The sequence below is a fragment of the Macroventuria anomochaeta genome, assembly GCF_010093625.1.
Source record: "Macroventuria anomochaeta strain CBS 525.71 unplaced genomic scaffold BU25scaffold_14, whole genome shotgun sequence".
Taxonomy (NCBI): Eukaryota; Fungi; Ascomycota; class Dothideomycetes; order Pleosporales; family Didymellaceae; genus Macroventuria; species Macroventuria anomochaeta.
This window is the reverse complement of record NW_022985375.1, coordinates 552553-579564: the sequence shown is the minus strand read 5'-3', so window position 1 is coordinate 579564 and position 27012 is coordinate 552553. Positions and strand designations below refer to the sequence as shown.

General features: G+C 51.0%; 8 protein-coding genes across 8 annotated transcripts; 5 read left to right on the top strand and 3 right to left on the bottom strand.

Moving 5' to 3' along the window:
- Positions 1-219: 219 nt before the first annotated feature.
- Positions 220-1396, top strand: BU25DRAFT_467671 (uncharacterized protein; the record flags this gene model as incomplete). The annotated part of the gene is made up of 5 exons (XM_033710721.1): positions 220-281; positions 555-703; positions 841-904; positions 1001-1098; positions 1224-1396. 5 exons carry the CDS (start codon positions 220-222, stop codon positions 1394-1396), a joined length of 546 nt encoding a protein of 181 aa, XP_033562449.1.
- A 2659-nt stretch (positions 1397-4055) lies between these two features.
- Positions 4056-4923, bottom strand: BU25DRAFT_340293 (lytic polysaccharide monooxygenase; the record flags this gene model as incomplete). The annotated part of the gene is made up of 2 exons (XM_033702804.1): positions 4056-4249; positions 4305-4923. 2 exons carry the CDS (start codon positions 4921-4923, stop codon positions 4056-4058), a joined length of 813 nt encoding a protein of 270 aa, XP_033562448.1.
- Positions 4924-6319: 1396 nt separating this feature from the next.
- BU25DRAFT_339860 (glycoside hydrolase family 79 protein) lies at positions 6320-7699 on the top strand (the record flags this gene model as incomplete). Its single annotated transcript, XM_033702789.1, has 2 exons — positions 6320-6650; positions 6708-7699. The coding sequence occupies 2 exons, from the start codon at positions 6320-6322 to the stop codon at positions 7697-7699; spliced, it is 1323 nt and encodes a 440-aa protein (XP_033562447.1).
- A 3187-nt stretch (positions 7700-10886) lies between these two features.
- Positions 10887-11666, bottom strand: BU25DRAFT_421236 (uncharacterized protein; the record flags this gene model as incomplete). The annotated part of the gene is made up of 2 exons (XM_033708072.1): positions 10887-11011; positions 11063-11666. 2 exons carry the CDS (start codon positions 11664-11666, stop codon positions 10887-10889), a joined length of 729 nt encoding a protein of 242 aa, XP_033562446.1.
- A 1254-nt stretch (positions 11667-12920) lies between these two features.
- BU25DRAFT_490873 (uncharacterized protein) lies at positions 12921-16369 on the top strand. The gene is made up of 3 exons (XM_033711521.1): positions 12921-13016; positions 13090-15174; positions 15222-16369. The coding sequence occupies exons 1-3, from the start codon at positions 12933-12935 to the stop codon at positions 16290-16292; spliced, it is 3240 nt and encodes a 1079-aa protein (XP_033562445.1). The 5' UTR covers positions 12921-12932; the 3' UTR covers positions 16293-16369.
- A 77-nt stretch (positions 16370-16446) lies between these two features.
- BU25DRAFT_490872 (uncharacterized protein) lies at positions 16447-16797 on the bottom strand. The gene is made up of 3 exons (XM_033711520.1): positions 16728-16797; positions 16580-16675; positions 16447-16529 (listed from the first exon to the last, which is right to left on the bottom strand). Exons 1-3 carry the CDS (start codon positions 16788-16790, stop codon positions 16509-16511), a joined length of 180 nt encoding a protein of 59 aa, XP_033562444.1. The 5' UTR covers positions 16791-16797; the 3' UTR covers positions 16447-16508.
- A 178-nt stretch (positions 16798-16975) lies between these two features.
- Positions 16976-20833, top strand: BU25DRAFT_490871 (Sfi1-domain-containing protein; the record flags this gene model as incomplete). The annotated part of the gene is made up of 2 exons (XM_033711519.1): positions 16976-17193; positions 17283-20833. Exons 1-2 carry the CDS (start codon positions 17124-17126, stop codon positions 20831-20833), a joined length of 3621 nt encoding a protein of 1206 aa, XP_033562443.1. The 5' UTR covers positions 16976-17123.
- Positions 20834-25090: 4257 nt separating this feature from the next.
- BU25DRAFT_340074 (uncharacterized protein) lies at positions 25091-26973 on the top strand (the record flags this gene model as incomplete). The annotated part of the gene is made up of 7 exons (XM_033702796.1): positions 25091-25624; positions 25675-25763; positions 25812-25943; positions 25995-26052; positions 26103-26224; positions 26271-26545; positions 26597-26973. 7 exons carry the CDS (start codon positions 25091-25093, stop codon positions 26971-26973), a joined length of 1587 nt encoding a protein of 528 aa, XP_033562442.1.
- Between the last annotated feature and the right edge of the window lie 39 nt (positions 26974-27012).

Below are 27012 nucleotides of genomic sequence, written 5' to 3'. Positions count from 1 at the left end.
ACCATACGTCTCTGCTCCATGCATCTCGGCCCCAAGTTTTCGACACGTGCGACTGACTTACAGACCTTGGTGTTGCGACAGTTTACACATCGCACAGGTTGAAGCTTGCAAAAGTGTACTCAAACAACGCGACCACTTTAGATGCTGCGTCAGTGTGTAAGAGCAGAGCAATGCTGATGTCGAAGTTGCAGGCCAGCGTTGTCAGCTCCAAAAGACATCATGGGCATAACCAAGCGTGTAAGAGGTTGGATTCGAAGGTCTAGTTTTGGGTTGAGACCTGCGTAAGCACGAGTCTTCTCTGCTTCTACTCACATCAAGCCGCAAAGATGCAGCTCTCTCTCCTCGCCCTCTTAGCATTTCCTTACGCCAGCGCGTTCGCCGGTCCTCCCTCACGCCTACAGCAAGACGGCCAGGTAGCCCCGAAAAACAAGATGGCTTTGACTATTAGGATGAATACGATGGAGTCTCCATCTGCGACACCTACAGCACCTCTACCCTCGGTTCCCCCACTCCAGAGAACCAACACTTCTTAATGACCCTCTTCGTCAACACAGCATTGGTGGGAACACAATACCCAACACCGGCATCGCTGTGAACGGCATCATGTGGCCCGGCAATCGGAAAGTCGAGCCGGTCAACCCGATGCCTTGGTTCAACGGCGATCTCGCATCAAGCAATCCATGCGAGGGCGATTGCGGACAGGGTGTGAGCATGAACCGGCTCAATAGCGGCGGTCCAGATGCGCTGAGGCAGAGTTTGACGAGCTATGAGACGGGGACGAATCATCTTACTTCGTCACGCATTTGACGCAGTATTTTGGATATCTGCTTGGTTGCTCAGACTCTGGCACAGCATATCAGCGCCAGAACGGCTCTATGAATCTGTGCTATGTTTATAAATATGTGTACGTCGCCCCATCTCTTCACCTCCCCAACATCCTCTCTTCTCCTAGCAGCGGGACCTCCTCAGCCCTCCTTTCGACCCTACTAACAAGACCCAGGTCCTACAACAATGCCCAAGAACAGTATACGAACCAGCAATTCTTCCTCTCCGTGTTCTCCCTCGGCTTCTCCCAGCAGCACGCGCATCAGATTTGGGGTATGCTGTTCGACCTCTTCAGCCAACGCTGCGAAGCACCTAAGCCGATACTGCATTGTACGCAGCCTGCGCCGCAGAGTATTTGTGTTGATGTAAGTCACATGGCTCTTTGAAGTTTGGAGTAGGAAAGAAGACGAAGGGAACGGGTGCCAAGGTGTTTAGGGTGGAGATAAGGGCTGGCAAATTGCAGTATGATTGTCCGCTTGCAAAGGAGGCGGCGTGTGAGTTGTATGAGGCGCCTGTTGAGCTGATGTTGGTTAACGGGACGGTTGGAAATGGCGATGATGTGAGAAATTAGAGTGACGAGTGGTCATCGATACAGACAAGAGCCGGGCGCCGTTAAGCTGTTATAACAATCTTGTGAGGAATGTTTGATTATCTCAGGACGGTTTTGTTTGGGCAAAGGAGAGGATAGTGTGAGTGAGGATCAAACTGTACAGAGTGAATTTTTTTGCATATATATATTACATGATACAAAGTTTTTTTCACATACGACCATAGGACGTTGAATACAAGGCTTCCCGTTCGCTCAGCCCTATTTAAGCAACGTACCGGCGGATTAGTAGTTAGGTGGGTGACCACTAGCGAATACCCGCTGTTGTATGTTTTTTTGCTTCTGTTGATACTCTTGTGCCAGGTTGTTAAGCTTGCTCAAATGCTTTAAAGCCTTTTTTTTCCTTTGTCACAATTGAACCAACCGAGCATTCACGCTTTGCAATCAGCCTGTAGCTGGTGTTGCAAAGCAATCCATTGTGTGCGCTGCGTTCTTTCCTAAACCGAAGTGAAGCAGTTGTGGCGCTGCCAAAATTGGTGGGACACGCATGTTGGCGGCCTTGCGCAATTGTAGCGGCGTAGGCCGCGGTAGAATACTGATAGCTACGGTAAACAACAACGCAGGACTATCAGTGTTGAAGTCGTCCTTTAAGCAAAGCTTGTAAGTCCAACTCGATTGGTTCTCAGGGATGAGTACAGATACAGGAAGGTCCGTTGAGTTGGGCAATCACCTAAGCATGGTCAGGGGTAGTCGTCTATTCAAAGACCGTGGCGACTGGGAGCAATGAGTAGTACAGAGTATACTGTCTGGCTCAAGAGCGGGTGAGATTCCAATAACAATGTTGATTGACGAGGTTGAACACGATGCCATAAGGGCAGCGTGTCTACTTGTTATATACTTTAGCAGGGGGATTGCTCAGATCGCTCGGTATCGAGTATACTGCTCGTACCAAGTATACTGACGCGGCCTAACTGCTCGAGTTGCTCGACTGAGATTGATGATCATACTGAGTATCGCCGACGCGGCCTCACTGCTCGGGTCGATCGATAATACAGTTCCTCGGCTCCTCTCGTATCGTTGCGTAGTCCTGTTCGTTCAGTGTTGTTTTGCGAGTTGCTCCTTGATCGTAACACCATGCTCCTCAACAATATCCGATGAAATATGCAGAGTTCATTGCCTCTCCTTATTGGCTGCAGTCGTATGGATTGTAGAATTTATTTTGTAAAAAACGACTCTTCTTTCACATATGACCATAGGATGTTGAAAACAAGGCTTCCCGTTCGCTCAGCCCTATTTAAGCAACATACCGGCGGATTAGTAGTTAGGTGGGTGACCACTAGGGAACACCTGCTGTTGTATGTTTTTGCCTTTTTGCCTGTGTTAATACTCTTGCGCCATCTTGTCAATTTGCTGTAATGTATTCTATAAAAAAGTTCCCCTCCCACATACGACCATAGGACGTTGAAAACAAGGCTTCCCGTTCGCTCAGCCCTATTTAAGCAACGTACCGGCGGATTAGTAGTTAGGTGGGTGACCACTAGCGAATACCCGCTGTTGTATGTTTTTATCATTTTGGCCATTGTTGCGTACATCAACGCCGCTGCCTGGATCAACTTTCCATTTTACTTCCTTTTCAGGGTAGTCTGACCAGTAACCTAGGTTAAATCTCCGCACGCTTCGCAGCTTTTTTTGCCCAATGCAAGGGGTCCCACATCCAACCACCGCGTTGTATTGATCGTCGCTTTGTCCTCTTACAGATAGAAAACAAGCTTTGTGGGCCCGCCTCATGACAACGTCCATACTTTCTTCAACTCCATCGTAGTATTCTATCAAAGCTGGCTTGAAATGAAGACCTCCAAGCCCGACAACGCGATAACAGATGCTGTGCAAAGTCTCGGTACGGTTGAGACAAGCAATATCGACACGATTGGAACTAAAGAGAACGATATTGAGGACATCGCGCCAGTTATGACAGGTAACAACGCTCACCCAAGACCCACATCTCTTGATGAGCCTTTCAAGATGAGGTACCGTCTGTTTGAAGCAGATCTGGCAAGAGTCTCGCTGGACTTGAACCACAACTGAGCCAGGTGTCAAACCTGAACGATACGCGCCCGCAAAACCAGTGATGGTAACTCGACTCGACCGTATGGGCGAAGAGCCCGCTTTAATCGATTGTCCCTTCTGCAAAGAGTGCAAAGAAATGCGCATCGAACAGTGCGATTCAAGTCAAACCTGGATACAGCATTATCTTCCCCTCTCACTACACTAATGCAATTTCTAACGTATGGGAACAGCCTTGCAGCTGCAGCTTGCTGTCTTTTCTGTGGCATCATTACAGTATTTATTCCTTCTCTCTGCTACTGGTGCGCAGATATCGATCACTACTGCACTGGTTGTGGCAACCAGGTGGCGCACAAACCGCATGATGGGCAGGCGGAAGTGAAGTTGCCGCAAGATAAGTCAAAGGAGGTTAGGAAGTACGCTCCCCATAGTGCACAATGGAAGGAGAACGAGGAGTTGAAGGCTGATTAGGTGCAAACGATATGAATCATACGATATTGTAGCATACACAGCTTTAGATGAGTTTGAGAATAGCAATCGAGGTACCCATGTACAACACGATCAAGACATATAACAGTAAAGAAACGACAGTTCTGATAGCTGAAAGCGACACTACCTACTAAACAAATGCCGCAGTGGGTTTTGTACCAGCAAACGATGCAGGAAGCGGTTGTGTAGCCACTGGCTTGGCTGGATCTGCGGTGAAAGCCGGGAACGAACCGCCGTCAGGGTACACCTTGGGACCAGGCATAGTGTAGTTGACGATAGGCGGCCAGTATGGGTTGAAGTAGATTCCTGGGTCGTGGGAGTTGACTGATGACGACGCATTAATGACACTTCTAGGATTGCGAGGGAGGCCATATCTTACAGATACCAGGAAATTTTCCAACAGGGCTCGGCTTCTTGCCTGTAGCGCCTGAGACTTCGATCTGTGCACAGCCAATGTAGAACTGTGCGCCGGCGCCATCAGGTCCACCAGCAGAGTGAATAGCGATGTGCTCCGCCCTCAGAAGATATTGCCCGTTTTCGATATCTTTAGGGATCTTAAAGTCAAATGTCTTCCACCCATCGCTCAACCACGTCATCGCAAGACTGTAGTTCGCATAGGTCTTCACGCCCATCTCATAAATTTTGAACCAATCTCCTTCGCCCTGGTAGGCGCTCACGTTGGCAACAGTGCTCCTGCTCATATAAGCGAACAGCGGTCCAGGGTGTCCGAGTACATCGCGGATAGTGAAGCCCACTGTGTCATCGGCTTTGACGGGGTAGGTTTTTGTTTTGCTGGCAGCGACAAAGGAGCCGTTGTTGCAACGGATGTCTGTGTGCTTGACGTCGTAGAATGGCCCATTGCCTACCATGGGACCAAGTGCGCGGACATACTCGTATGGTTCGGTGATTTTGCCATTGACAATAAGGCGCTCGAAGTTATAATGGGCGGAGACTAGAGTGGCGGTTAAGATCAGGAGAGTGGAGGTGATGAACCTCATTTTGCCTGTGGTTGAATGGAAGAAGCGAGATGAGGAGATTCGCGAAGAAGACAGCACACCGAAGACGAAAAGGACTCTACCATACTGTTGCCTTTGGCTAAATATACGGCTATGACTGAACACAGTGCTGTATCGATGGTGTAAAGTGTTGCAATCTCCGATAGATGAAGTGGATATGGAAAGGGTCTTGGTGTTACATATACCTGCCCTTGAGGTGAGCTCGCATTGTACACTCGACTCATAGCTGAGTTGGCGAAGTCGATTATGAGCAATCTTGTTCATCGTCATTTATGTTGAGGCACAAAGACAACAACGCTCGCGCGTAGCATGCTCAACCAGTTCACGAAGTTTGCCTGTTCTTACTAGTGGTTTCTTAGCCCAATCTCTTCTCTTCTCAATGTGACTGGTGACGAAAAGCAACGCAGTACAGTTGCGTAAGGATTTTGCATCGGGGTTGGCAACTTCATCTAGACAGAGGAGTTGCGAGGTCGTTACGAGTGCGAGAACGAAGGAGGAAGTGTCGATGGACAGGCGCTAGACTACCGTAGCGCGTCAGCAGATTGCAGCTGGACTGCACGTGCTCGCTTATTCACCCCGCAAAATCTTCCTCTTTTCATCGTCGTCTCTCCAACTTCTCGGCTCCACAACGGTGAGATGCAGAAATGTGCACGCTACACTGTCCTCACTCGAGCTCCTGGACGCAGGAAAGTTGACGTTCAAAGAATGCGGCAGTTGATGAACGTATACAGGATAATGAATATCTCTCACTCCACATCAACCAAAGCCCGCACGTCAGCACTCAGCCAATGGTGACCTTTCGGTAGCTATTATCCATGTCTTGGGATGCCGGTCGGCTTTTGACTTCACTCATTTCCAAGGATTTACCCACACCCCGCAATGCGCTAAGACTTGCACGACGCAGTTCCGCCAATCATCATGCAATCGTGTCCACTATTGTTAACTACACGAGTACTTTCCCCAGCCTCAAGTTCTACTACCTCAGGTCCATCTCCACATTCCGGGTATGTGGAGCCGTACTCAAGGGTTTTGTGCTCAACATGGCTTCATCATATATGAAACGGAGCGTTCATGATTACGATGCCAGTCATCAAACAATTGAGCAGCACTGCCAGCAAGAAAACATCAATCATGAGACTCTACATTCTGTTCACACTTTGCCTTGCGGCCGTCAGCATAGCTGTGCAAACTGTGCAACTCAACATCCCTGATGCACCTCCAGCAGGAACACAAATCCTTAGTGGCTCCTTCCAAGGATACTCCATGGAGGTTGCTTCATTCGCGGACATGGCCGGTAACCTGACGTAGGTCCACTTTCTTGATATAGATGAATCGCTAATTTACGAAACATAGAACGCCAAATAAGCTTTCCTACCGCATGCTGCAGAACCTCAAGGACATCTCAGGCTCCGCTGTTCCGGTCCGAGTTGGTGGCACGACTGCAAACCATGCGATATGGACACCAAACCAGAAAGAGGCAATCATTCAAAACTTCGCCACGCCTGGTGCAGACCAGCCTGCAAACGTGACGTGGGGACCAGCATACCTCGAATCCTTCAAAGTGTTCCCCAAAGGCACCAAGTACACCATTGGCGTGACATTTGACAGTGGCAAGAAGGGCGAGGATGCCAGTGTCGCTGAAGCCACAGCGTTCTACAAGGGCATGGATAAAGACCTCTACGCCATTGAGGTCGGAAACGAGTTCGATGGTATGTCGCACACCCTTCCTAACAATGAAATCACATTGGCCTAATATCAATTCATAGTCTTCCCTGTCAATCGCAACACGACAACATGGACAATCAGTCAATACGTCTCCGAATGGCTCTCCCGGACCTCCGCCATCGCATCCCGCGTCCTGCCCAAGAACAATCAAAGATTCTTCCAAGCAGGCATCTTCGTAACCCCAGGCACCATCAGCGCAGACGTATCTTGGACTGCGCAAGCGGCCATCGACCTCGGCATCGCATCAACAGGCCTCGCAAAGACGTTCTGCACCCATCAATACTTTGGTGCGGCATGCCGGCCCGTAAAGCCGACTCTCGCTGGCAACGTGATGAACCGCACAGCCTTGATACAGGGGATGAACTACCACGCTGGCGCAGCTGCGTACTCCGTGTCGAAAGGGCTGCAATATGTTATCGGTGAGACGAACTCGATTGCTTGTCAAGGCTTGGCGGGTGCGTCTGATGTCTTTGGTGCGGCGGTGTGGAGTGTGGACTATGCGCTGTATGCTGCGAGTTTGAATGTGTCGAACATGTATTGGCATATGGGTACTGGGTATCGGTACTCTGCGTGGCAGGCAACGCAAAATGGTACAACGACTCCGGGTCCAAGGCCGCTGTATTACGGAAACTGGCTCACAGCAACTGCACTTGGGGACTCGGATGCGCAGGTTGTGTCCATCGTAAACACAACGAGCCTTGCTGGGTACGCGATTTACTCGAGCAAGCTTCATCGTTCGAAGCTGAAGAGTGTGGTGTTGGTGAATATGGAAGTGTTTAATTCGACTTCAACTCCTGCGACCCAAAGGCCTAGTGTGAGCTTTGCGCTTCCAGCGAAGCTCGGAGGCAAGAACTGCAAAGCAAGTGTAAGGCGTCTCACTGCAGCAGGTGCAGAAGTTCGAGATGAAATTGCATTTGCTGGTCGCACCGTTGCCCTTGACGGGACGTTAAGTGGTCGTGAATCGAAGGAGCGGGTATCGAACGGTGTCGTGAATGTGAGAGCGAGCGAAGCCGTTCTTGTGACATTCAATTAGGCAGATAACCTTAGTGTACGTTGGTTACCATACGAAACCTCATCGCTTCGACAACGTCATTTGATGTCATACCCTTGGTGTGAAGCTGATAAAGCACCTACCTCTTTAGGTCATGGCAGATGTCTCATCCCAATCGGGCCTTTCTCTTCGTCATCTTAGTATCCTTGGTCGCTAGCGATGCATTGAGCAGAAGCACTTGCTCCCAATACGGACCGATATTCCTCACGAGCAAGACATGTGTACTATCACCTCGAGCAGGCGACATGTGAACAGCAAGAAATAGGTTCGAGTTGCAATCTTTGAGGTCTTTCATAATGGATGTTGGAGGTTACACCGCACCATGCACGACAGTATATTGGCCGCGGCTCAGCTCAAGCTCCACATCAATGTCAAACTAGCCTTCGTACCATGAGTGAACGATGTGTATGGACATGTGTCCTGGGTAGATCTCAGCTTCATTCTCTTCAGACCTCATCTTGAACGTTTGTTCACCCCAGAACAGCGCTGTACACGAAACCGAGAGATGTGACAGCGGCCCTAAACCTAAGCTGATGTAGGATCAAGGTGATTTTTTCTGGTATCTAAGTTCGGATTGGAACTGGAGAGGCTAGAGGGCTAGATCTGTTTTGTGACTGAGAACTTGGTTGCCTTCTCGATACAAACCATCGATATTGACCATATATAAGTCGACGACAAGTTGTGAGACAGTCAATATCGAATTTTCCTCTGGGTTAAGGGGGTGATTCCAGATTGACTGGCGGACCGATGTCCGGCAGGGGCGTTTGTGGTGCTTTTTTAAATCAGCCCAGTCGAATGGTCCGAGGGGTGCCGCTAAAATTTGATCCACCATGGGGAGAACTAAAGATTCAAACCAGCCGCGAACATACGCGATGTATTCTCAATGTGTACCCAGATTGCGTATCACCAAGCACCGAATCTCGTCCTTGGAGTTTCCGGTCGAGAACCACATGAGGGAGGTTTGATCAAGACAGTGCTATATCTTGTCTCTCAACGACCAGTCGTCCTTCCATTCCATCTATATGAACTTGGTATCGTTAATGAGCCCACAGGTCACAGACGTCCCCCCGCGATCGCGAGAAGATGATGTTTTTCTGTGAATCCTAGTATCGGCGACGTGTTTGCCCGAACATGTATGAACCTGCTCAATCGGTCATTATGCTGACAGTAGAAGTCGTAATCGTCTTGATCGTATTGCTAGCTACTTATACGGCCGGACATTAGTTCAAGTGCTACGCACAGATCGAGACTGGCAACTGAGGCCTGCGTGCCCACAGATTCTTCTATTCAAGACACATACCCGGTCCAACCTGCCCAAGACCAGCTTGGAAACTCTTTGTGGCGGATAGGTACGACTCCTTCTTGATGCCTGAAGAAAAGACTACATGCAGCGTAAGTGGCGGCTCCTTCGAAGTCGCCTTAGAGATGTTGTGTTGGACCTCTGCGTAGGGCATCTCCATAGGTGTTGCACTTGAAAACAGCGATCAAAGACGGCAAATATACCTAACATTGCGTTCAATGCATCCTTGGGAAAAGACAGCTTGTGACGCAAAAAGGAGAAGATGCAAAGGTAGATATCGCAGGATTCCTGCAACCATCTATCTCGAGAAAACATCCAGTCCGAGTCCTCGCCAACCACTCTTTTGGTCTCAGACAGTGATGTCCACTCACACTCGACCAAAGCTGAGCTCTCAAAGTACAGCTGATTATCTGTAAAATAAAGTCGTCTTTGTGACAACAAGGACCCCTAATAGGTTCATGCTCTCTTTGCCCATGCGCTTCTGTAGATGTCCATAATCGTAGGAACCAGGTGCAGATAACCAGAGCCCTTAATAAAAATGTTTGGATTCCTTTGCCTTGGTTTTGGCCCTCCTGGGATGCAATGTTGCGGGCCCTACCCTGCGCAAGCCACAATAGTAAGAGCTGGGTTTGAGTATATTGTGTCCATCCGTTGTATCTGCCTATGCTGCTCTTTAGGATCAGCCTGAGCAATGCAGTATCTGTCAACCCAGAGATATCTATAGTATAGATTGTGGCAGAAGGCCATAATGTCCTCAATACTTGTTGGGAGTTGTGTAGAATGGTACCGCCGACGTAATTTTCCCTATTGGTAGCAGTATAATTCGAGCCCGCATATAGCTCAGCGTGACGTATTGCGTGTTTGCCCGCACCTAGAGGAGCATCCGGGTTGTGTATTCAATGAAAGTAAGAGTGGGAACATTGCTTAGAGTGGATTTCAGGCCTACCAGGTGATATCACGGCGTAAGCTCCGCCTGTGACACGCTGCTCGTTGTCCATGCTAGTCCGCAACCAGTTTTCACGACAGTCTAGTCGATTCTCTCAGACAGACCCTCGTATATGGTAACATGTCAGAAGGAGAACGCAAAAGCGAGAACACATCCGTATTCTGGTTCGTGTTCAGCGACATGAAGATAAACGAACAACCGTAACCGTCTGCAAATCCGCGAAAGGAAGAGCTCGTCTTCCGGCACCGATGGACCACTCCATATGCTTCAGATGCTTGTTCAGGAACACCGCTGGTTGGTCCAAAATTGGGTTTGGTAGATCTGAGGCCTGGAAGTAGCGACAGAGGGAGTCGCACATATCGCACCGCAGGGGCTCCAGCTTGACAGAGACTCGAATTCTCATTCTGCCTCATTATGCGTAAGAAAGGAATTGAAATCTATCGCAGCACATCTCGCACAGAAGCGATTTGTTTGAGACCGCTTCATTTGATATACGATTCAGTGAAGCTTCCGAAGGCTGGAGGTTGATGCCGTTATGATGCAGAGAGGCAAAGAACAAAGGGTGGAGTAGTGGTTGCGAGGCTGGCTGATGCTGTGCGGGAACGATCGTGGCTGCCTACATTTAATGTGTTGCGGTATCGGACGGTCCGTACAAGGTCTGACTGTACCCCTGACAGACTACCCTAGTCTAGTGTTTGACAGGTCACTGGCCTGAGGTCAGGTATATAGTCGTCATCTCCCAGCTAGATAGCAAATCAGTGCAGTATTCCATTGATCCGATAGTCCTACGTTATCGTTTACCGTAGCTATCAGTATTCTACAGTGGCGCACACCGCAACAATATGATTCGTCACATCCAATCTCCCTCATTTGGCGCTGCGGGGCTGAAATCGTAATGTTCAGATTCATATACTTCACTATATTTAGACAAATTCGAAAAATATAAATGTTCCCGATGCCAGGGCAAATGTCACTTTCCACGTTCCCGACCGAGATCTTATTGCTTCGCTCGTTGACAGGCTGATGGCGCCACTATTGTCTACCGCGGCTACAGAGAGTAAGTAAGGTCAGCCATCAAAGACAAGAGCAATTTACATACCTTCGCCAATGTCACCAGCCTGCTGCCCAGCAGCTCCGTCTTGCCGAAGTCCAATCTCATCTGTACACAGCCCAATCAAAGTGCTGTTGCTGCGCAACTCTTGCAGCTTGATCTCTGCATCCTCCATGTTCTTCTTCAGCTGTTCCGTTTGTTTCTGATTCAGGATCTCCCCTGCCAGATGCTCATCATACGCGGTCTTGTTGTTCGCCAGCTCCGCCAGTTTCTCTAGCTTATCCAGCTTCTTGCAGTCTTTCACAGCCTTGCTATGAGCATTGATGACGTCACATTCGGCAACGAGGGTTGTGTTCGAACTCAACCTTTGCAGCTCAGACTTGATGGCGTCTTTCTTGGTCTCCATGTAGTCGACTTGCTCCTGGGTGAGCTTCCTGTCTGCGAGTAAGGTGTCCATGCGTGTCTGGTTTGCGACCATATTCGAGAGATTCGTCAGTGCTGCTATGCGCTTGCAGGTGCCCTGGACTGATCGATGCGCCGAGGCTGCATTTGTGTTTTCAGTTTGCTGTAGTTCGAAATGTGGAGGTTCAGGCCAGGCGTGCGAGCTCGCAATGAACGCGGAAATGACCACAAGCCAGCTGTACGAGCGCATCCTGGGTTTTGTAACGTAGAAAGCGTACTAGGATGCGACAAACCAAAGGGTCGTTGTTGCACACCCGAGTGGACCGTCCTTCCAGAGTATGTAGGTTGGTCAGAGATACACAGAAGTTCCTGGATGGCACGCACTCGGGTGGACCGGCCAGTTGTTTTGTGGCGGCAGAAGGTTAGGTGACCTGCTCTGGCAGATCCGGAGGTGTGCGACCTGTCAAAGTTTCATACTTCATCAAATGCCTGGAAGACGTTAAAGCATCAACCTCAACCCGCCACCAGTTTCATGATCTCGATTCTGCGACGTCGCTGTTTTGAGAGTAAAGCCGTAACCTTGGGGTGCGTGCGACAGCAATAGCGACAAACGGAGATGGGTCAGGTGTGCTAGTCTTTGAGAGCGCGTGCGTTTGTTGTCTGTCGTAGATTGGGATGTGATCTTGCGGTGAACATCATACGCCTCAAGCTTCAAGGAATGCATTCGAACGTATGAACTACTGTCAACGGAAAGAATCCTTGAATGTGACCAAAGGTCGGAAACACGGCAAAAAATGCGCCGCTGGTCGCAGTACCCTCCACTGCAGAGCAAGTCGACTGCTGTTTGGACCAGTTAGGGCGTAATCTCTGCCTGCAGTTGCAGTCGAGGTTTTGCAAATGATCCGTGGACGACGCTGTAAGGTTTGGGCGTGTCACGTAGGCTGATTAGCTATTGTAGTCGTAGAACGGCCTCTCTTTAACAGACGTCGCACAGTAGATGCGAGATGCGCTGTAGTATGTAGGTCCATAGTTGTGCCTTTTGATCTGTCTCGACCTGGGAAGCAACCTCCTGGGATGTAACTGGGCTGATCATGCACGTCATGTCTGCCCTACGACCGCGTTCAGAAAGACAAAAGAGGTTGGAGGAGACGCGCAGCATGGTAGCAATTGGACACAAACTTTTCTTTGGCAGCGACGAAGATGGACTGTTCATGCTAGATCCAGGTGGACATGTCGTCAATCAATATAGATTCGTGGAACTGTTCTCCTGGAGCAGCATTGCGACAAATCACCGGTTTCAACAGGTAGTGGGCGCATGACGAAGAGAACCGTCGAGTTAGATGCGTTTCTCAGATGCTAGACGCCAGAACGAGGGAGATGTTTCCCTCGGAGGTGAGGCGGCGAAACGAGGTATCGATAGCTGAGTCATCCATTGACACCGCGGGGAAGGCGCGAAGGTCGGAGTCAATAAAATTAGCCCCGCCACGAGAGCAACTCGACAACACCACGCCCAACCATGTCGATTGACTTTCCCAAGGAAGAGGAGCGCATCCTTAAGCGCTGGGAGGAGATTGATGCCTTCCTGACGCAAGTTGAGCTGGTATGTAATATTATACCTAAAGAATGCACTTGTTTTGGGCACAGTGAAAGCAGTGACTAACATACTATAACAGTCGAAAGGCAAAGACCCATACACCTTCTACGATGGACCGCCATTTGCGACGGGCATGCCACATTATGGCCATCTCCTGGCCTCCACCATCAAGGATATTATCCCACGATACTGGTCCATGAACGGACGGTATGTCGAGCGCCGATTTGGTTGGGACACACACGGCGTGCCCATCGAATATGAAATTGACAAGGAGCTTGGAATGTCTGGTCGCGACGCCGTTAGGGAAATCGGTATTGCCAAGTACAACGAGAAGTGCCGGGCTATTGTCATGAGATATGCGACCGAGTGGAGGCACACGATCAACAGGCTGGGTCGCTGGATCGACTTCGACAACGACTACAAGACCATGAACACCAGCTTCATGGAGTCTGAATGGTGGGTGTTCAAGCAGCTCTACGAGAAGAACGCTGTCTACCGTGGCTTCAAGGTTATGCCTTACAGCACTGCGCTGGCCACACCGCTCAGCAACTTCGAAGCCTCGCAGAACTACAAGGACGTTCAAGATCCCGCTGTGGTCGTCACCTTCCCTCTTGTTGAGGACCCTAACACATGTCTGCTCGCTTGGACAACCACGCCATGGACTTTGCCCATGAACACTGGCCTCTGCGCACACCCCGACTTTGAGTATATCAAGATCCTCGACGAAGCCTCTGGCAAGCACTACATTCTCCTTGAAGCGCTGCTGCGAACGCTGTACAAGGACCCCAAGAAGGCGAAGTTCAAGATTGTGCAGAAGCTCAAGGGCAAGGACTTGCTTGGTTGGAAGTACGAGCCCCTGTTCGACTACCTGTATGATGAGTTCAAGGACTTCGGCTTCAAGGTGCTGAATGACGGATATGTCACAGCAGACAGCGGTGTGGGTATTGTCCACCAGGCACCCGCCTACGGAGAGGACGATTACCGAGTTGCTAAGGAGCACGGCGTCATCACCGAGGATCGACTGCCTCCCAACCCTGTTGACGATGCAGGCAAATATACCTCAGTAGTACGCGACTTCGAGGGCCAGCACGTCAAGACCGCGGATAAGGGCATCATCAAGATGTTGAAAGCCAATGGCAGACTTATCGTGGACTCCCAGCTTCTCCATAGCTACCCATTCTGCTGGCGATCTGACACACCTCTTATCTACCGAACCGTTCCATCATGGTTCATCAAGATCCAAGACATCAAGGAGAAGATGCTCAAGAACATTGAAGGATCGCACTGGGTGCCTTCGTTCGTCAAGGAAAAGCGATTCGCCAACTGGATCCAGAACTCACCAGATTGGGCTGTTTCGAGAAACCGTTTCTGGGGCACACCACTACCTCTATGGGTCAGCGATGACGGCAAGGAGGTTGTTTGTGTTGGCAGTGTGGAGGAGTTGAAGAAGCTCAGCGGCTACGAGGGCGAGCTTACTGACATTCATCGCGACAAGATCGACGACATCACCATCCCCAGCAAACAAGGCAAAGGCGTCCTGAGGAGGACACCCGAAGTTTTCGACTGCTGGTTCGAGTCCGGATCCATGCCATACGCAAGCGCACATTACCCCTTCGAGAATGTTGAGCAGTTCGAGAAGTCTTTCCCCGGTGACTTCATTGCAGAGGGTCTTGACCAAACCCGTGGATGGTTCTACACATTGACCGTTCTCGGAACCCATCTTTTCGGCAAGCTGCCATTCAAGAATTGCGTCGTTAACGGTATTGTGCTGGCAGAAGATGGCAAGAAGATGTCGAAGCGCCTGAAGAACTACCCCGACCCTCTCGGTGTCATGGAGAGTTATGGTTCGGACGCCCTGCGACTGTACCTTATCAACTCGCCTGTCGTTCGTGCCGAGACACTTCGCTTCAAGGAGGCAGGTGTCAAGGACATTGTCTCTAAGGTCCTCTTGCCGCTCTGGAATAGCTACCAGTTCTTTGACCAGCAGGTTGCTCTTCTGAAGAAGGTCGCTGATCTTCACTTCGAGTTTGACCCTGCTGCCGAGAAGACTAACACCAACGTTCTTGATCGCTGGATCTTGGCCTCGTGCCAGTCGCTGCTCAAGTTCGTCAATGCTGAGATGGCCGCATACCGACTGTACACCGTCGTCCCGCGTCTGCTTGAGGTAAGTCATGCAAGGCTCTATCACTGATGGCATTCTAACGTTTACAGCTCATTGATAACACCACCAACTGGTACATTCGATTCAACCGTCGCCGCCTCAAGGGCGAGTACGGTCTGGAGGACACAAAACACGCCCTCAACACCCTGTTCGAGGTTCTGTACACCCTCTGCCGAGGCCTCGCCCCCTTCACCCCATTCATCACCGACAACATCTATCTCCGCCTTCTCCCCCACATCCCTAAAGAGCTCCGCGCCGAGGACGACCGTAGCGTGCACTTCCTTCCATACCCCACAGTGCGCGAAGAGCTGTTCGACGAGGATGTCGAGCGCCAGGTCAAGCGCATGCAGTCAGTCATTGAGCTTGGCCGTATCTGTCGTGATCGCGCCAACAAGGGCTTGAAGACTCCTCTGAAGACACTGGTGGTCATCCACCCAGATCAGCAGTACCTTGACGACATCAAGTCGCTGCAGAACTACATCCTGGAGGAGCTGAACGTCCGCGATCTTGTGCTGTCGAGCGACGAGGAGAAGTACAACGTACAGTACACAGCGACTGCTGATTTCTCCATCCTGGGCAAGAAGCTCAAGAAGGATGCAGTCAAGGTCAAGAAGGCGCTGCCCAACCTTAAGAGCCAGGAGATCAAGGACTACATCAAGAACGGCGAGATCACCATCGAGGGCATCAAGCTGGAGGGTGAGGATCTACTTGTCAAGCGTGGTTTGGCGAAGGACGCCGATAGCAAGGACCAGGAGTTCAACACAGACAACGATGTTCTCATCATCCTGGACGTCGCCAGCTATCCCGAGCTTGAGCAGGAGGGTCTCGCACGTGAGGTCATCCGTCGTGTACAAGACTTGCGAAAGAAGGCCGGTCTTGTACCTACAGATGACGTTGGCATGGAGTACAAGATCTTGAGCGACCCCGAGAACGTCGGTCTGGAAGCAGCATTTGAGAACCAGGGCCCACTGTTTGAGAAGGCGCTGAGGAGGAATGTCGACAAGCACACTATCACCGAACTCGATGGCAAGATCCCCGAGAAGAACAATGACACAGTCATCGCCGAGGAGGAGCAGGAGATTCAGAAGGCCACCTTCTTGTTGCGTTTGATCAAGTTGTAAGGGTTTGATGGGTAGAAGTAGAGCATGTTCTGGCGCACGTTATGATATCACAAAAAGAGTAGATAGACGAAGGAATGAATCCATGAAGACTTCAACAATCGTATTGATCGTCCTCTAATGCAAGCCGTGATGGTACACTGCCTCATCGGCTTCGAGTGCTGCTTTGTGAGTACACTGCTTTGTGAACTTTGGATGCTGCTTTGCCACCAACTTCTATCACCGTGTTTTGTACGCCTTCTACTTACGTCATCAGCGCTTTTTCCCCTTGGCGAACATTGACAACTTACCAGATAGCACTCCTTCAATCTCATAAACTCCTTCGCACACATATCCTTGTGCACATTATTGTAATCTGCGAATATGCATTTGCCATACACAGCGCTCTGTATAACATCAGCATTTTCTGCCCACTCCATCCTCTTCAGCCCAACACACCTCTGGTGAGCATTTTCCCACCGCGGTAGCAAGTTTATCGATTGGTCTTGTGCGTCCTGGCATGTTGTTGTGTGGTGATGCAGGCGTCTCGGTGAGGTCAAGACCGATAGCAGGTGTAGGGACGCACGGACGGCTTGGCGATGAAAGCTAGCGGCGGCAGGTGCACGCGATCGAGGTGGTTGGTTGCGGGGATCAAGGCCAAACAAAGCGCGCCGACATTTGACGCGCATTGTTCCCTCTTCTTATACCTTTTGCACCTCACTTGATCTTGGTCGTTTTGAGCGCGCTTCACGTATCGCATTCTTCTTCTGCGTCTTATTCCTGGACGCAATCCCATCTTCACACACAGACGCTCATGTTGTCGCGAACGCGCCGCACTTTACGTCGCGAGCTCGAATGCCATCCCCCATGAACGGTAGCGGATACAACACGCCTGATCTACACAAAGATGATCTTTCTGATGAAGGTACCTGTCCCCCCTCCTCTCTTTCCCATTCAATCAGTACTACCATTACCAACTCTTCTGAATGCGCGCTCGCTAACCCTCACTCACAGCCATTGAACTCCTCTACACAATAATCCACCGCGCCTCCTCGTCGCCAGACCGCTCCTCACGCGCGCTCTTCAACGCCTACGAAGAAGTCCTCGAAGAACACGGCTTGCTGCCTAGCGATGACGCCGTGCTGCATAGGTTCTTGTTTCACATGCAGAAGGATCGATGGAGGGATGAGAGTCTAGTGGAGAGGTTTCATAGGGTGCTTGCGGATTTTGATATTGTCGTTGATGAGGACAGTGAGGAGGAGGGGGAGGGTACGAGGGATGTCAACTTTGGAGCTAGCAGTGGACGAACTGGGGGTGTTGCGAATGCCAGAGGCGCCGCGCATGCTGCGCTAGGTCATACCGAAAGATTGACAAGACGAGGAAGCTTCGAGAGCTTCTTCGATGGGACGGCGGACAAAGTCGCAGGCAGTGAAGTCAGAGAGGCATCGAGAAGCAAGAGGAGGGGCTCCCTGAGTCATGCGCCCAATGGAGTGCTGGCGAAGAGGCGTTCGACGTCAGATACAGAGGCGCTGAAGTCTCAGCAGGCCCAACTTCCAATTCGCACGCGAGCAAATGGTCAGGCGCACAGACGAGTCTCGTCTGGACAGTATCAGGGCCGTCAGAGGAACGCTTCGATCTCAAGTCGTGGAAGTTTGCGCATTCAACGAGATGTTAATACCTTGGCGTCGCAGCAGAGGGACTACGAGGGTACCGGTAGCGAGTATACCGGCCGAACGACCAGCTTGGACCTTTCACACGTGCAGGTCCCAGGAGTCAACGCGCCGATTCCTGAGGATCAATACGAGCAGTACGACCAACATGACTCTACGCATTACTACCAGCAATTCGTCCCAGAGCCATACCAGCCATCTGACACGCGTCTGATGGACGAAGCCGAGACCTTCGAGCACCAGCGCTTACACCGAGTAACTCGAGGCTGCATACAAGCCTGGCGCAACCGTACACGAGACCTTATTGAAAGACGATATGAGCAAGAAGCATTGGCTGAAGCGTTCGATCGCAGAATCTTGCTGAAATTGACCCTCGACCAGCTCCGCGACACAGCACGCGTGCGCCGCTCGAACCGCGAAACCGACCGCTTCTTCGGTCGTCTTGAGACGCGCGCAGACAAAGCTCGTAACCTATTCCTCCTTACAAAGGCTTTCACACACTGGGCGAGAAGTGCGGAGGACGAAGTACAACGTACGTCAGTTGCACGACGACATATACTGCGGACGCGCTTCTTCAACGGCTGGCGGGAGATCACGGCTGTCAATGAACTCAAGATCCAGCACTTTGTACTTGCGAAGTTTCTACAACAGTGGCGCGCACGCACAACGACTGTCCGGGAGAACGCACAGTTTGCAGTGGCGTTGTATGAGGAGAATCTAGGTCAGAAAATCTTCACGAGTTGGTTCTTCCAGTTCTGTGCAATTGCTGGGTCAGCTTGGCACAACGATCGCTTGAAAAGGAACATGCTGAAGAGATGGATCGAGATCGCTGGCGTGAGCACCCAAAGGAACGAATTGGCGACAAAGAAAAGCGACAATGTGATTTTGGGCAAGGTGTTGGCAAGCTGGAAGCAAAGTACGACAGCTGTGCAGAGTTTGGAGGCTCAAGCAGACGAATTCAAGCGAACGGTGCTGGTTGCTTCAGGTTTTCTCAACCTCCAGAAACATGCGCAGCTTGCGCCCATCTTGCGACGGGTTCAAACACGGATCGACGCCCGGCGAGTGCGAACTGCATTTCAGACGTGGCGACACACCGCACAGCTTTCACAAAGGGCTCGACAAGTGGACAGATTGCGCATCATGCGTAATGCCTACACGGCTTGGAACGATCGCCTTCGCATACAGGCTCTGGAGCAGCGGATCAATGATCGCGTACTCGTAGAGTGCTTGTACAAATGGACGCTCGCATCAAGAGTCTCGCTCTTCCAACGCGTCCACGATCGGCAGATCAAGGAGTCTACGTTCCTCATCTGGGTCACGAAGACAAATCAGCGCTCAAACACCCTCGATGCTGCTGAGAAACGCTTTGCAAACTTCAAGCAGGCGCAGCTTCTGCGCACATGCTTCAAGAAGATGGAGGTGGACGCGGCCGAGAAGAGGCGTGAGGAGTGCGCTGTGACCGCTGAGTACGACCTGAAGCTGAAGCAGCGTATCTTCGAGAAACTCAAGGAAAGACTCGAGCACTTTCAGCAGCTGAAGCAGTGGTCAGACGACGCTCGGTTCTACGTTCTTGGTACACGGACACTGAGAAAGTGGAACAACGCGACGCAGCAAACACGCAGAAATCGAAGACGCGACACGTATGCGCAGGTGCGAAGAACGGTCAAGACGAACCTCGTGCACAGACTATTCGAGACCTGGCGAGAGAAGGCTAGTAGGATCGCAGAGCAGAATCAACAAGCGGCTTTCATGTTGGAGAACCGCACCCTGCGTACCACTGGGGCATTCCTGCATGACTGGCACGACCGCACCCTTGCCATACAGCAGCTGGACACACAGGCCTCCAACGTCTACGCTTTCAAGCTCGGCTCGAAGCATGTGCACATCTGGGTACAGCGTTTAGACACACTGCAGTCTATGGAATCACAGGCCGCTACGCTTCGGCAGGAAAGCACCGAGATCGCAGCAGCAGGAGCGTTCAAGCGCCTTGGCTGGCGCCTCTGGAATGTGCATCGACAAGAAGAGACAGCTAGGGCTTTGTTCGAGCGCAACTTCGAAAAGCACGTTCGCGCCATGTTGCGATTCTGGCATGAGCAGACTACCGAGCGCCTCGCCAATCGTCCTGTATCGCCTACGCCTACAAAAAGTTCAAGAGGTGGACGAAGGAGTCCAGACGATGATCGGGACCGACTCAATGATGAGGATGGAGATGTCGACGACGATGATGAGATGAACCTCGACATCGTCGGTGATGAGACGCGCCGCCTCGAAGCATGGACGGCTTTCGACGCTTCCGCGCTCGGTCTGAACAACGATCTCGACCTCTCGCTCTCCATCACACCAGAACGTCAGCGCGCGACAACATACCCATTACCTCCGCCGGCATCGTCACGCCCATCGACTTCACAACCACGTACGTTTCCACAGCCACAGTCCGCACTCAGACCTCCGCCTGCCCCTGAGCCTGTGTCGCCAGATCTCGGGTTCGCCGAAGACGAACCAAGTACTTTCTGGGCCGGCACACCCGCCTACCCACCACCCACAAACAGCAAATCACTCAGAGGCGCAGGCTACCTCAAGACACCGAGCAAACGCGCAGTCGTGCGTGCTAAGAGACCAGAACTACCTTCTAGCCCTGAGAAGCGAGTTGCGAGGTTAGGTGCAATGAGTGCACCCCCTGTGCAGATGACGAGGGATTTTAGTATGGCTGGAGGAGGTGGAGGTGGTGCTGTAGGGGGTGTCACGAGTTTCCAGAGGAGGTTGAGGGACGGAGGATTTGGTGCGAGTGTTGGTCCATCAGGAGGAGTGCCGAATAGTGCGATGAAAGGCAGTAGAGGGAGGGCGGCGAGGGGGAGAGGAAGAGTGGGGTTTGGGGATGTTAGTCAGTTTGGATAGGCCGAGCGCTCAAGGACGGTGTTGTTGAAACGTTGTATACCCATCGTTCACTGCAAGACCAATTCAAGTTATGACTTTCTAGCCCTCAGCGACTCTGCACGTTGAAACGGTAAGGCTTCTCTCTACTATGTGTAGCTGTGACTAATCACATCAAAGACAGGCAGCCACGATGCACGATCCTTGTCTTCACGTGGTACTTTAGCTCTGGGCAATACATTTCCATCACAGCCATCACATTCACCGTCCGCCGGTATATCGACATCGACTAACGTCAAATATCTGTATCCCGTAGCTTGATACGGCTAGCTACTCCGCAATCGCACCACAGGTTTATACACCGTCCACATCCCATCGCGTGCAACTCTGTGCCCGCGATTGCACCTACGGCAAGCCAATCACAGCGTGGAGTTGGGTGCGGTTGGTGAAATTGATCGACCATAGTCTTCGCTTGCCGACACTGTATTCGGTCCTGGTACCCTCCGGTACAATATCAGCTGATGGGTCGCTCTCCGCGCCATACATCTACCAGGATCTGGGATCGTCGAGTACCATCCGGATTCTGATACTTGTGCCCGGCAGTGGCAATGACCCTCAAGAGGGAGAATTGCGTCACATAGACATTGGAGATGCATATCGTGGACCGCCTCGTGACTACGTTGACGGAGGTGGAATCCGCGTTATCATCACTGGATCTACTATGGCAACGAAAAATGTCCAGAATACAAAGCACTGTCCTATGTATGGGGCAAACAAGTGAAGGGCTTTCATCCCATGGGTACGCCCGACGGAACAACTATACGTTTGACCCCAAATCTTCCTATCGCGTTGCGGCGCATACGACTTTGACACCAGCCTCGAGCAGTTTGGGCCGATGTGGTCTGTATCAATCAGCAGATTGTACACGAGCGTGGCCATCGAATGCGGCTCATGGGTATTATCTACAAAAAGGCTTGGCAGGTTCTTCCCTAGCTAGGCTATGAGGCTTCTGAGAGCGCGATGGAGCTCTCTCAATGGCTGGCGGGGTTCTACCCCGACTGTTACCGATCCATGGACTACGAAAAGGACAAAAAGTTGAGTCCTGACGGGAAAGAACACTATCAAGACATCATGCACGACCCATTCAACGCCGAACCGTTTACTCGATGCTGGGTCGTCAAAGAGTTGTTCTTGTCAGCCAGGTCGTGTTCTTGTGGGGTGATACGAAATTGCCCTTTGTATTCATCCGAAACGCCTACAACAACTACAGCAATTATGACTACGCAAAACACCCACACCCAGCATGACTGAAGCTGTGTTGGGAGACCAGAGGCGACACTTGGAAACTGTTCCCGTCAATGAAGAGCGGGCGACGTTGTCGTTGTCAAGACGACCGCGACCGGGTATTTGCTCTTCTGGCACTCATAAAGAACCCCATACCTGGCTTAGAACCAGTTTACACAAAACCTGCCGCAGATTTATTCGCGAGTTTGGTGCATGCATTTACTATTCGTCATGGGTTTCGACCCTTATATGACGCTCACCGCTATGCCTCCTGGGATCCTTTGACTGCGGTCATGCCGTCCTGGGCACTGGACTGAGGTCTAACTCTGCCCGTGCCACTTCTGTCATCTGTCACAACGCAGTCGCCCTTCATCCCAGAAGTCAAATTTCGAACGCTCACGTTGACAGGTTGCATCTTCGACAGAGTAGCTAGATCGGACGCCTTGTTCTGCATTACAGACTTCTGGCTGAACCATATCATGCCGATGTCCCAAGGCGAGGACCATCCATTACTGCGAGATGCTCGTTTCTTGGAGGCCCTATGTGGCAGTCCCAACTTATTCAGTGGGACTGTAGATGCACTTTCCGCTTGGCTTAGATGTAATGAGTACGAAAACACCGGGGCAGAACGTATTCCGGAAACACCGAACACGTTGGCCGTCCTGCTCGACGCTCTGGAGAGGGCTATTGCTGAGCGGACACGATCTTCCCCTTGTGCTGCGCGCTTTCGAAGATCATTACCATTTTTTTAGGTATGCGTATGCGTCGACTACGGAGCCTCGTCCGGCATGGAAACATACGGAATCCCCTAGGCTGCGCGTCCGATGGGCGAAGCAGCAGATCTCTGAAGTCTTTCGGATAAGTTGAACCGTTTGTAGCGTTGGAGGTCCACTGATCGAAGCCTCTCCGGCAACGCATTATATGGCTGCTTGCCTGGAGCATAACGAACATACATGAACCTGGGAGAGTCAAGGGGAAATGGACGAGACTTTGGAGTTGTTCAAAAATCACCTCGCAGCATCATCAGATGTGACATCTTCATTATTCTCGATGTACTAGGGAGTTGCTGGCACCTTCTGGGGTTCCACAAAATTCTGGAGACTATGGGATACGTGCGCAGACACCAAACTGAACCGCACTACACCAGGAGCGCTGAGCAGGTTTATCACGCCGTAGCTCTAGCTGATGTCACTGATTGGGATATCGCTAAGGACAGCAGTCCAGAGCTCTACAACTGGTCACCGTACACATTATAAGGTGTCGATCACCCTGACGGATGGGATCCTCTGACATCCGAAGCTTCTTCGTGGTTGCCCAATTGGGGTGCAAACCTTGGAAACTTCCAGTGCTCCTACTCCTTGGTCCAAACTTCGTGGCTGCGCCTATAGCATTCCACAGCAAGGAACCCTGCAAAGTGTCATAGTTCAAAGCCGCATATTCGATACCATCGCCTTCATCACGAAAACTGATGTTCCCGCAGCAGACTTGAGGACACGCTACAGTACGTGTCGGCTTTCTAGAACGATCATGTTGAACTTTGACGGATGTTCTTGCCGTTTTTTCAAAAAGATGTTTCCAACTATCGCCTCCTCAGGGCTTTGAGCTGCGTCGATAGGGACTAGTTTTGGCTCTCGAGGAATGGACAGGCGAGAAGGAAACACGACGATATTGCAAAAGAGTCCTCCACGTTTGGGCGTGGGTGGACACAACTTCTCTATTTCCTGCTGCTAGAACGGAGATACAGGCTATGCTGCGCTCGCTTCGCGACGACAAGAATTTTCTCATATGGGAGTCTGGGGCGCTCCGAGCATCAACTCAAATCTACAACGGACTACGTAAAAAATGGGAAGCTCACAGACTTTCCACAACATCTAAAGATCATTTTGGTCTTGGTCCGGGAGCCTCGAGGCCTGGCGACATCATTATCAATATAGCAGGCTTCAGGTTACCTGTCGTCTTGCGGCCACATAGTGACTACTGGCTCTTTGTTGTTTATTGCTACAGATTTGGTGTCCAGCATATGTTTTACAACGATCCCGGAACTAGCCATTGGCAAAGCAGCTCCTTCGACATATGGTGAGCAGGATTGCGCTCGCATGCGGCTGAGAGGATTATGATTATGTGGGGCCGGCTTGCAGCTGGCTTGAGCAGAAACATCGAACCTTCTAACGAGCACCTTGCTGCAAGATGAGATCACGTCAAGTACCATATGTAAGTACGGTCCGAGATGAGTTGTGGTATATGGGCTAATGAGACAATTTAGCCATATTAGCTTCGGCTCCACGTTGCTGCACCTTGACGCAGTGACACGTGAGATCACGAACAACAAATGCCGGATTCCGGACCGCGAACGCAGAGGTACAATATCCATGTATGAATCACTGGATGCTTGTCGCACATCCCAATGACCCGGCCGATCGACATCTCTTGGCGTGTTTGGTAGTTGAGGTGAGCCTCATATCAGACGGCGATAACTGTCGCGCTAAGTCCAAAACAAATCAATGGTTGCTCACAATTGTCGATCTTACGATGACCTGGGAGGCTTATCTTGGTTCCCGTCACCAATGATTACGGGCGGTCGTGGCGTCTCCACCAAAAGAACATTTGAGACCGTAGTGTGGCTGTAACATGGCGGTATGCACAATGTCGTTACCGGTATCTCATATATTGCTCTGACAGAGTGCATCCTGCTCGCCTCCGGCCTAGGGTCAGCACAGACTGCCGTACGCTCATGTCACGCCGATACTTCACGATTGCCTCGATGCCTTGGTAATTCTTGCCCTTCACATGAGATCCTTCTGCTTGCTGCATCTGGATGTAGAAGCTGCTCATCAACCTCCCGTCATTGCAGCCCAAGTGGCTGGTCTTGGCTTGCTCCTCCGACATTGAATAAAGCTACCCTCCGACAATGCATAGAAGTGTTCAACAATCTGCATCACCCTTGTCGCATCCTCAGTCAGCATCTTTATCTCGACCTGCTAGAGCCAGACTGGCACCATGTCGAACTCTCAACAAGTCCACTCGGTCAGCGGCCAAAGCCAAGAATCTCTTGACGACGCCGAGAAGGGCATATACGATAGCACACTGGTATTGACGGCACCTCCTCCATTTGTCTATACAAGCCAAGGACGATCGACACATCCCAGCCTTCTATTATCACCTGTATCGCCAGTTCACGAAGGAATCACACCCTGCACAAGCGTACCAGAGCTAGCACTTTCAAAACCATCGAAGAGCGAAGTTAGTCATGTTGAGGTGGTTGAAGAACCTGTCAAGAAACCAGCACCAATAAAACCAAAGATCAGTCGGTGGATACTGTTTGAGCTATGGTTCAACGTATACCGGAGATTCTTCACCTTTGTTATTCTGTTCAATTTCGTTGGCATCGTCTTGGCTGCGACTGGTCGATTCAAGTATGCAGAGAACCACCTCGGTGCGTTGGTTTTGGGTAACCTCCTGTGCGCTATCCTGATGCGCAACGAGCTCTTCGTTCGCTTCCTGTATATGTTAGCCATATATGGGCTTCGAAGTGTACGTTTCCCCGTACTTCGCCTCCAACATTTGCTAACAACCATCCTCAGTGGGCTCCATTGCGTGTCAAGCTAGCAGTAAATTCTGTGTTGCAGCATCTAGGAGGTGTTCACTCGGGTTGTGCACTTTCCGGCGCAGCGTAGGTCGACCGAAAGAAGCGAAGATCAGCAAGCTGACACCTTGACAGTTGGCTGGTATACAAGATCGTCGACATAATACGATACCGAGCTGTCCAGCATCCGGCTGTTATTGCAAGTGGTATTGTCACAAATATTTTCATCATCATCTCTGTTTTGAGTGCCTTTCCGTGGGTGCGCAAGTAAGTAATGGACGGCTGTATTTCATGAACAGGGTCTAACGTCGCGATTAGTACCTATCATAATGCCTTTGAGAAACATCATAGGTTCATTGGGTGGCTGGGACTTGCTGTACGTACCTAGTGGTTAATTGGGACCTTGATGCTGACTACTTTGACCAGATGACCTGGGTTTTCGTGATCATGGGTAACACTTATGACATCAAACGCGGCGAGTGGAGAACAGACACCCATTCCCTACTCAGTGCACAAGAACTATGGTTCGCTGTCTTCATGACAGTCTTGTATGTCTCTTCTATCACCAGCAGGATTCTTGCTAATCGATTACAGTGTCCTCATCCCTTGGGTAACTCTGCGTGAAGTCCCGGTCGAAGTGGAAATTCCGTCACCAAAAGTGGCAGTTCTCAAGTTCGAGCGCGGCATGCAGCAAGGTCTTCTAGGGCGCATTAGTCGCACTTCGATCATGGAGTATCACGCCTTTGGGATCATCAGCGAGGGTCGAAAAGCTACGCACCACTACATGATCTGCGGTGTGCAAGGCGACTTCACAAGGAATCTCGTTGCCAACCCCCCGAAGACTGTCTGGACAAGGCAATTGAAGTTCGGTACGTGGTCACTTTTCTCCCTTGTATCCATCCTTTACTGACATGCCCTAGCTGGCGTCGGCCACGCCTCCGCCATGTACAAGCGCGGTATCCGCATCTGCACAGGAACTGGAATCGGCGCTGCACTCTCAACATGCATTCAAAGTTCCGACTGGTTCTTAATCTGGATCGGCTCTGACCAAGAACGTACATTCGGACCTACCATTACAGGGCTGATCAAGAAGCACATTGAGCCCGAAAGGATGATCTTGTGGGACTCGAAGAAGAGAGGTGGAAGACCAGATAGTGTGCAGCTGTTGAAGGATACTTGGAAGAGCTTTGGGGCTGAGGTCATCTTCATCACAAGTAATATGCAGGGTAATGATGAGATGATGCAGGGGTGCCGGGCGGCGGGTTTGCACGCGTTTGGGACATTGTGGGATTTCTGAGCAGATGACAGAGTTGAGTGATGCAAGCAAAGGAATCAG

Coding starts and splice junctions, on each gene's coding strand:
- BU25DRAFT_490873 (XM_033711521.1), top strand. CDS start 12,933: ATGTCGATTGACTTTCCCAAGGAAGAGGAGCGCATCCTTAAGCGCTGG. Junction 13,017..13,089: donor TCCTGACGCAAGTTGAGCTG/GTATGTAATATT, acceptor ATACTATAACAG/TCGAAAGGCAAAGACCCATA. Junction 15,175..15,221: donor TCGTCCCGCGTCTGCTTGAG/GTAAGTCATGCA, acceptor TAACGTTTACAG/CTCATTGATAACACCACCAA.
- BU25DRAFT_490872 (XM_033711520.1), bottom strand. CDS start 16,790: ATGCCAGGACGCACAAGACCAATCGATAAACTTGCTACCGCGGTGGGA. Junction 16,676..16,727: donor TGGGAAAATGCTCACCAGAG/GTGTGTTGGGCT, acceptor GATGTTATACAG/AGCGCTGTGTATGGCAAATG. Junction 16,530..16,579: donor GATTGAAGGAGTGCTATCTG/GTAAGTTGTCAA, acceptor TGACGTAAGTAG/AAGGCGTACAAAACACGGTG.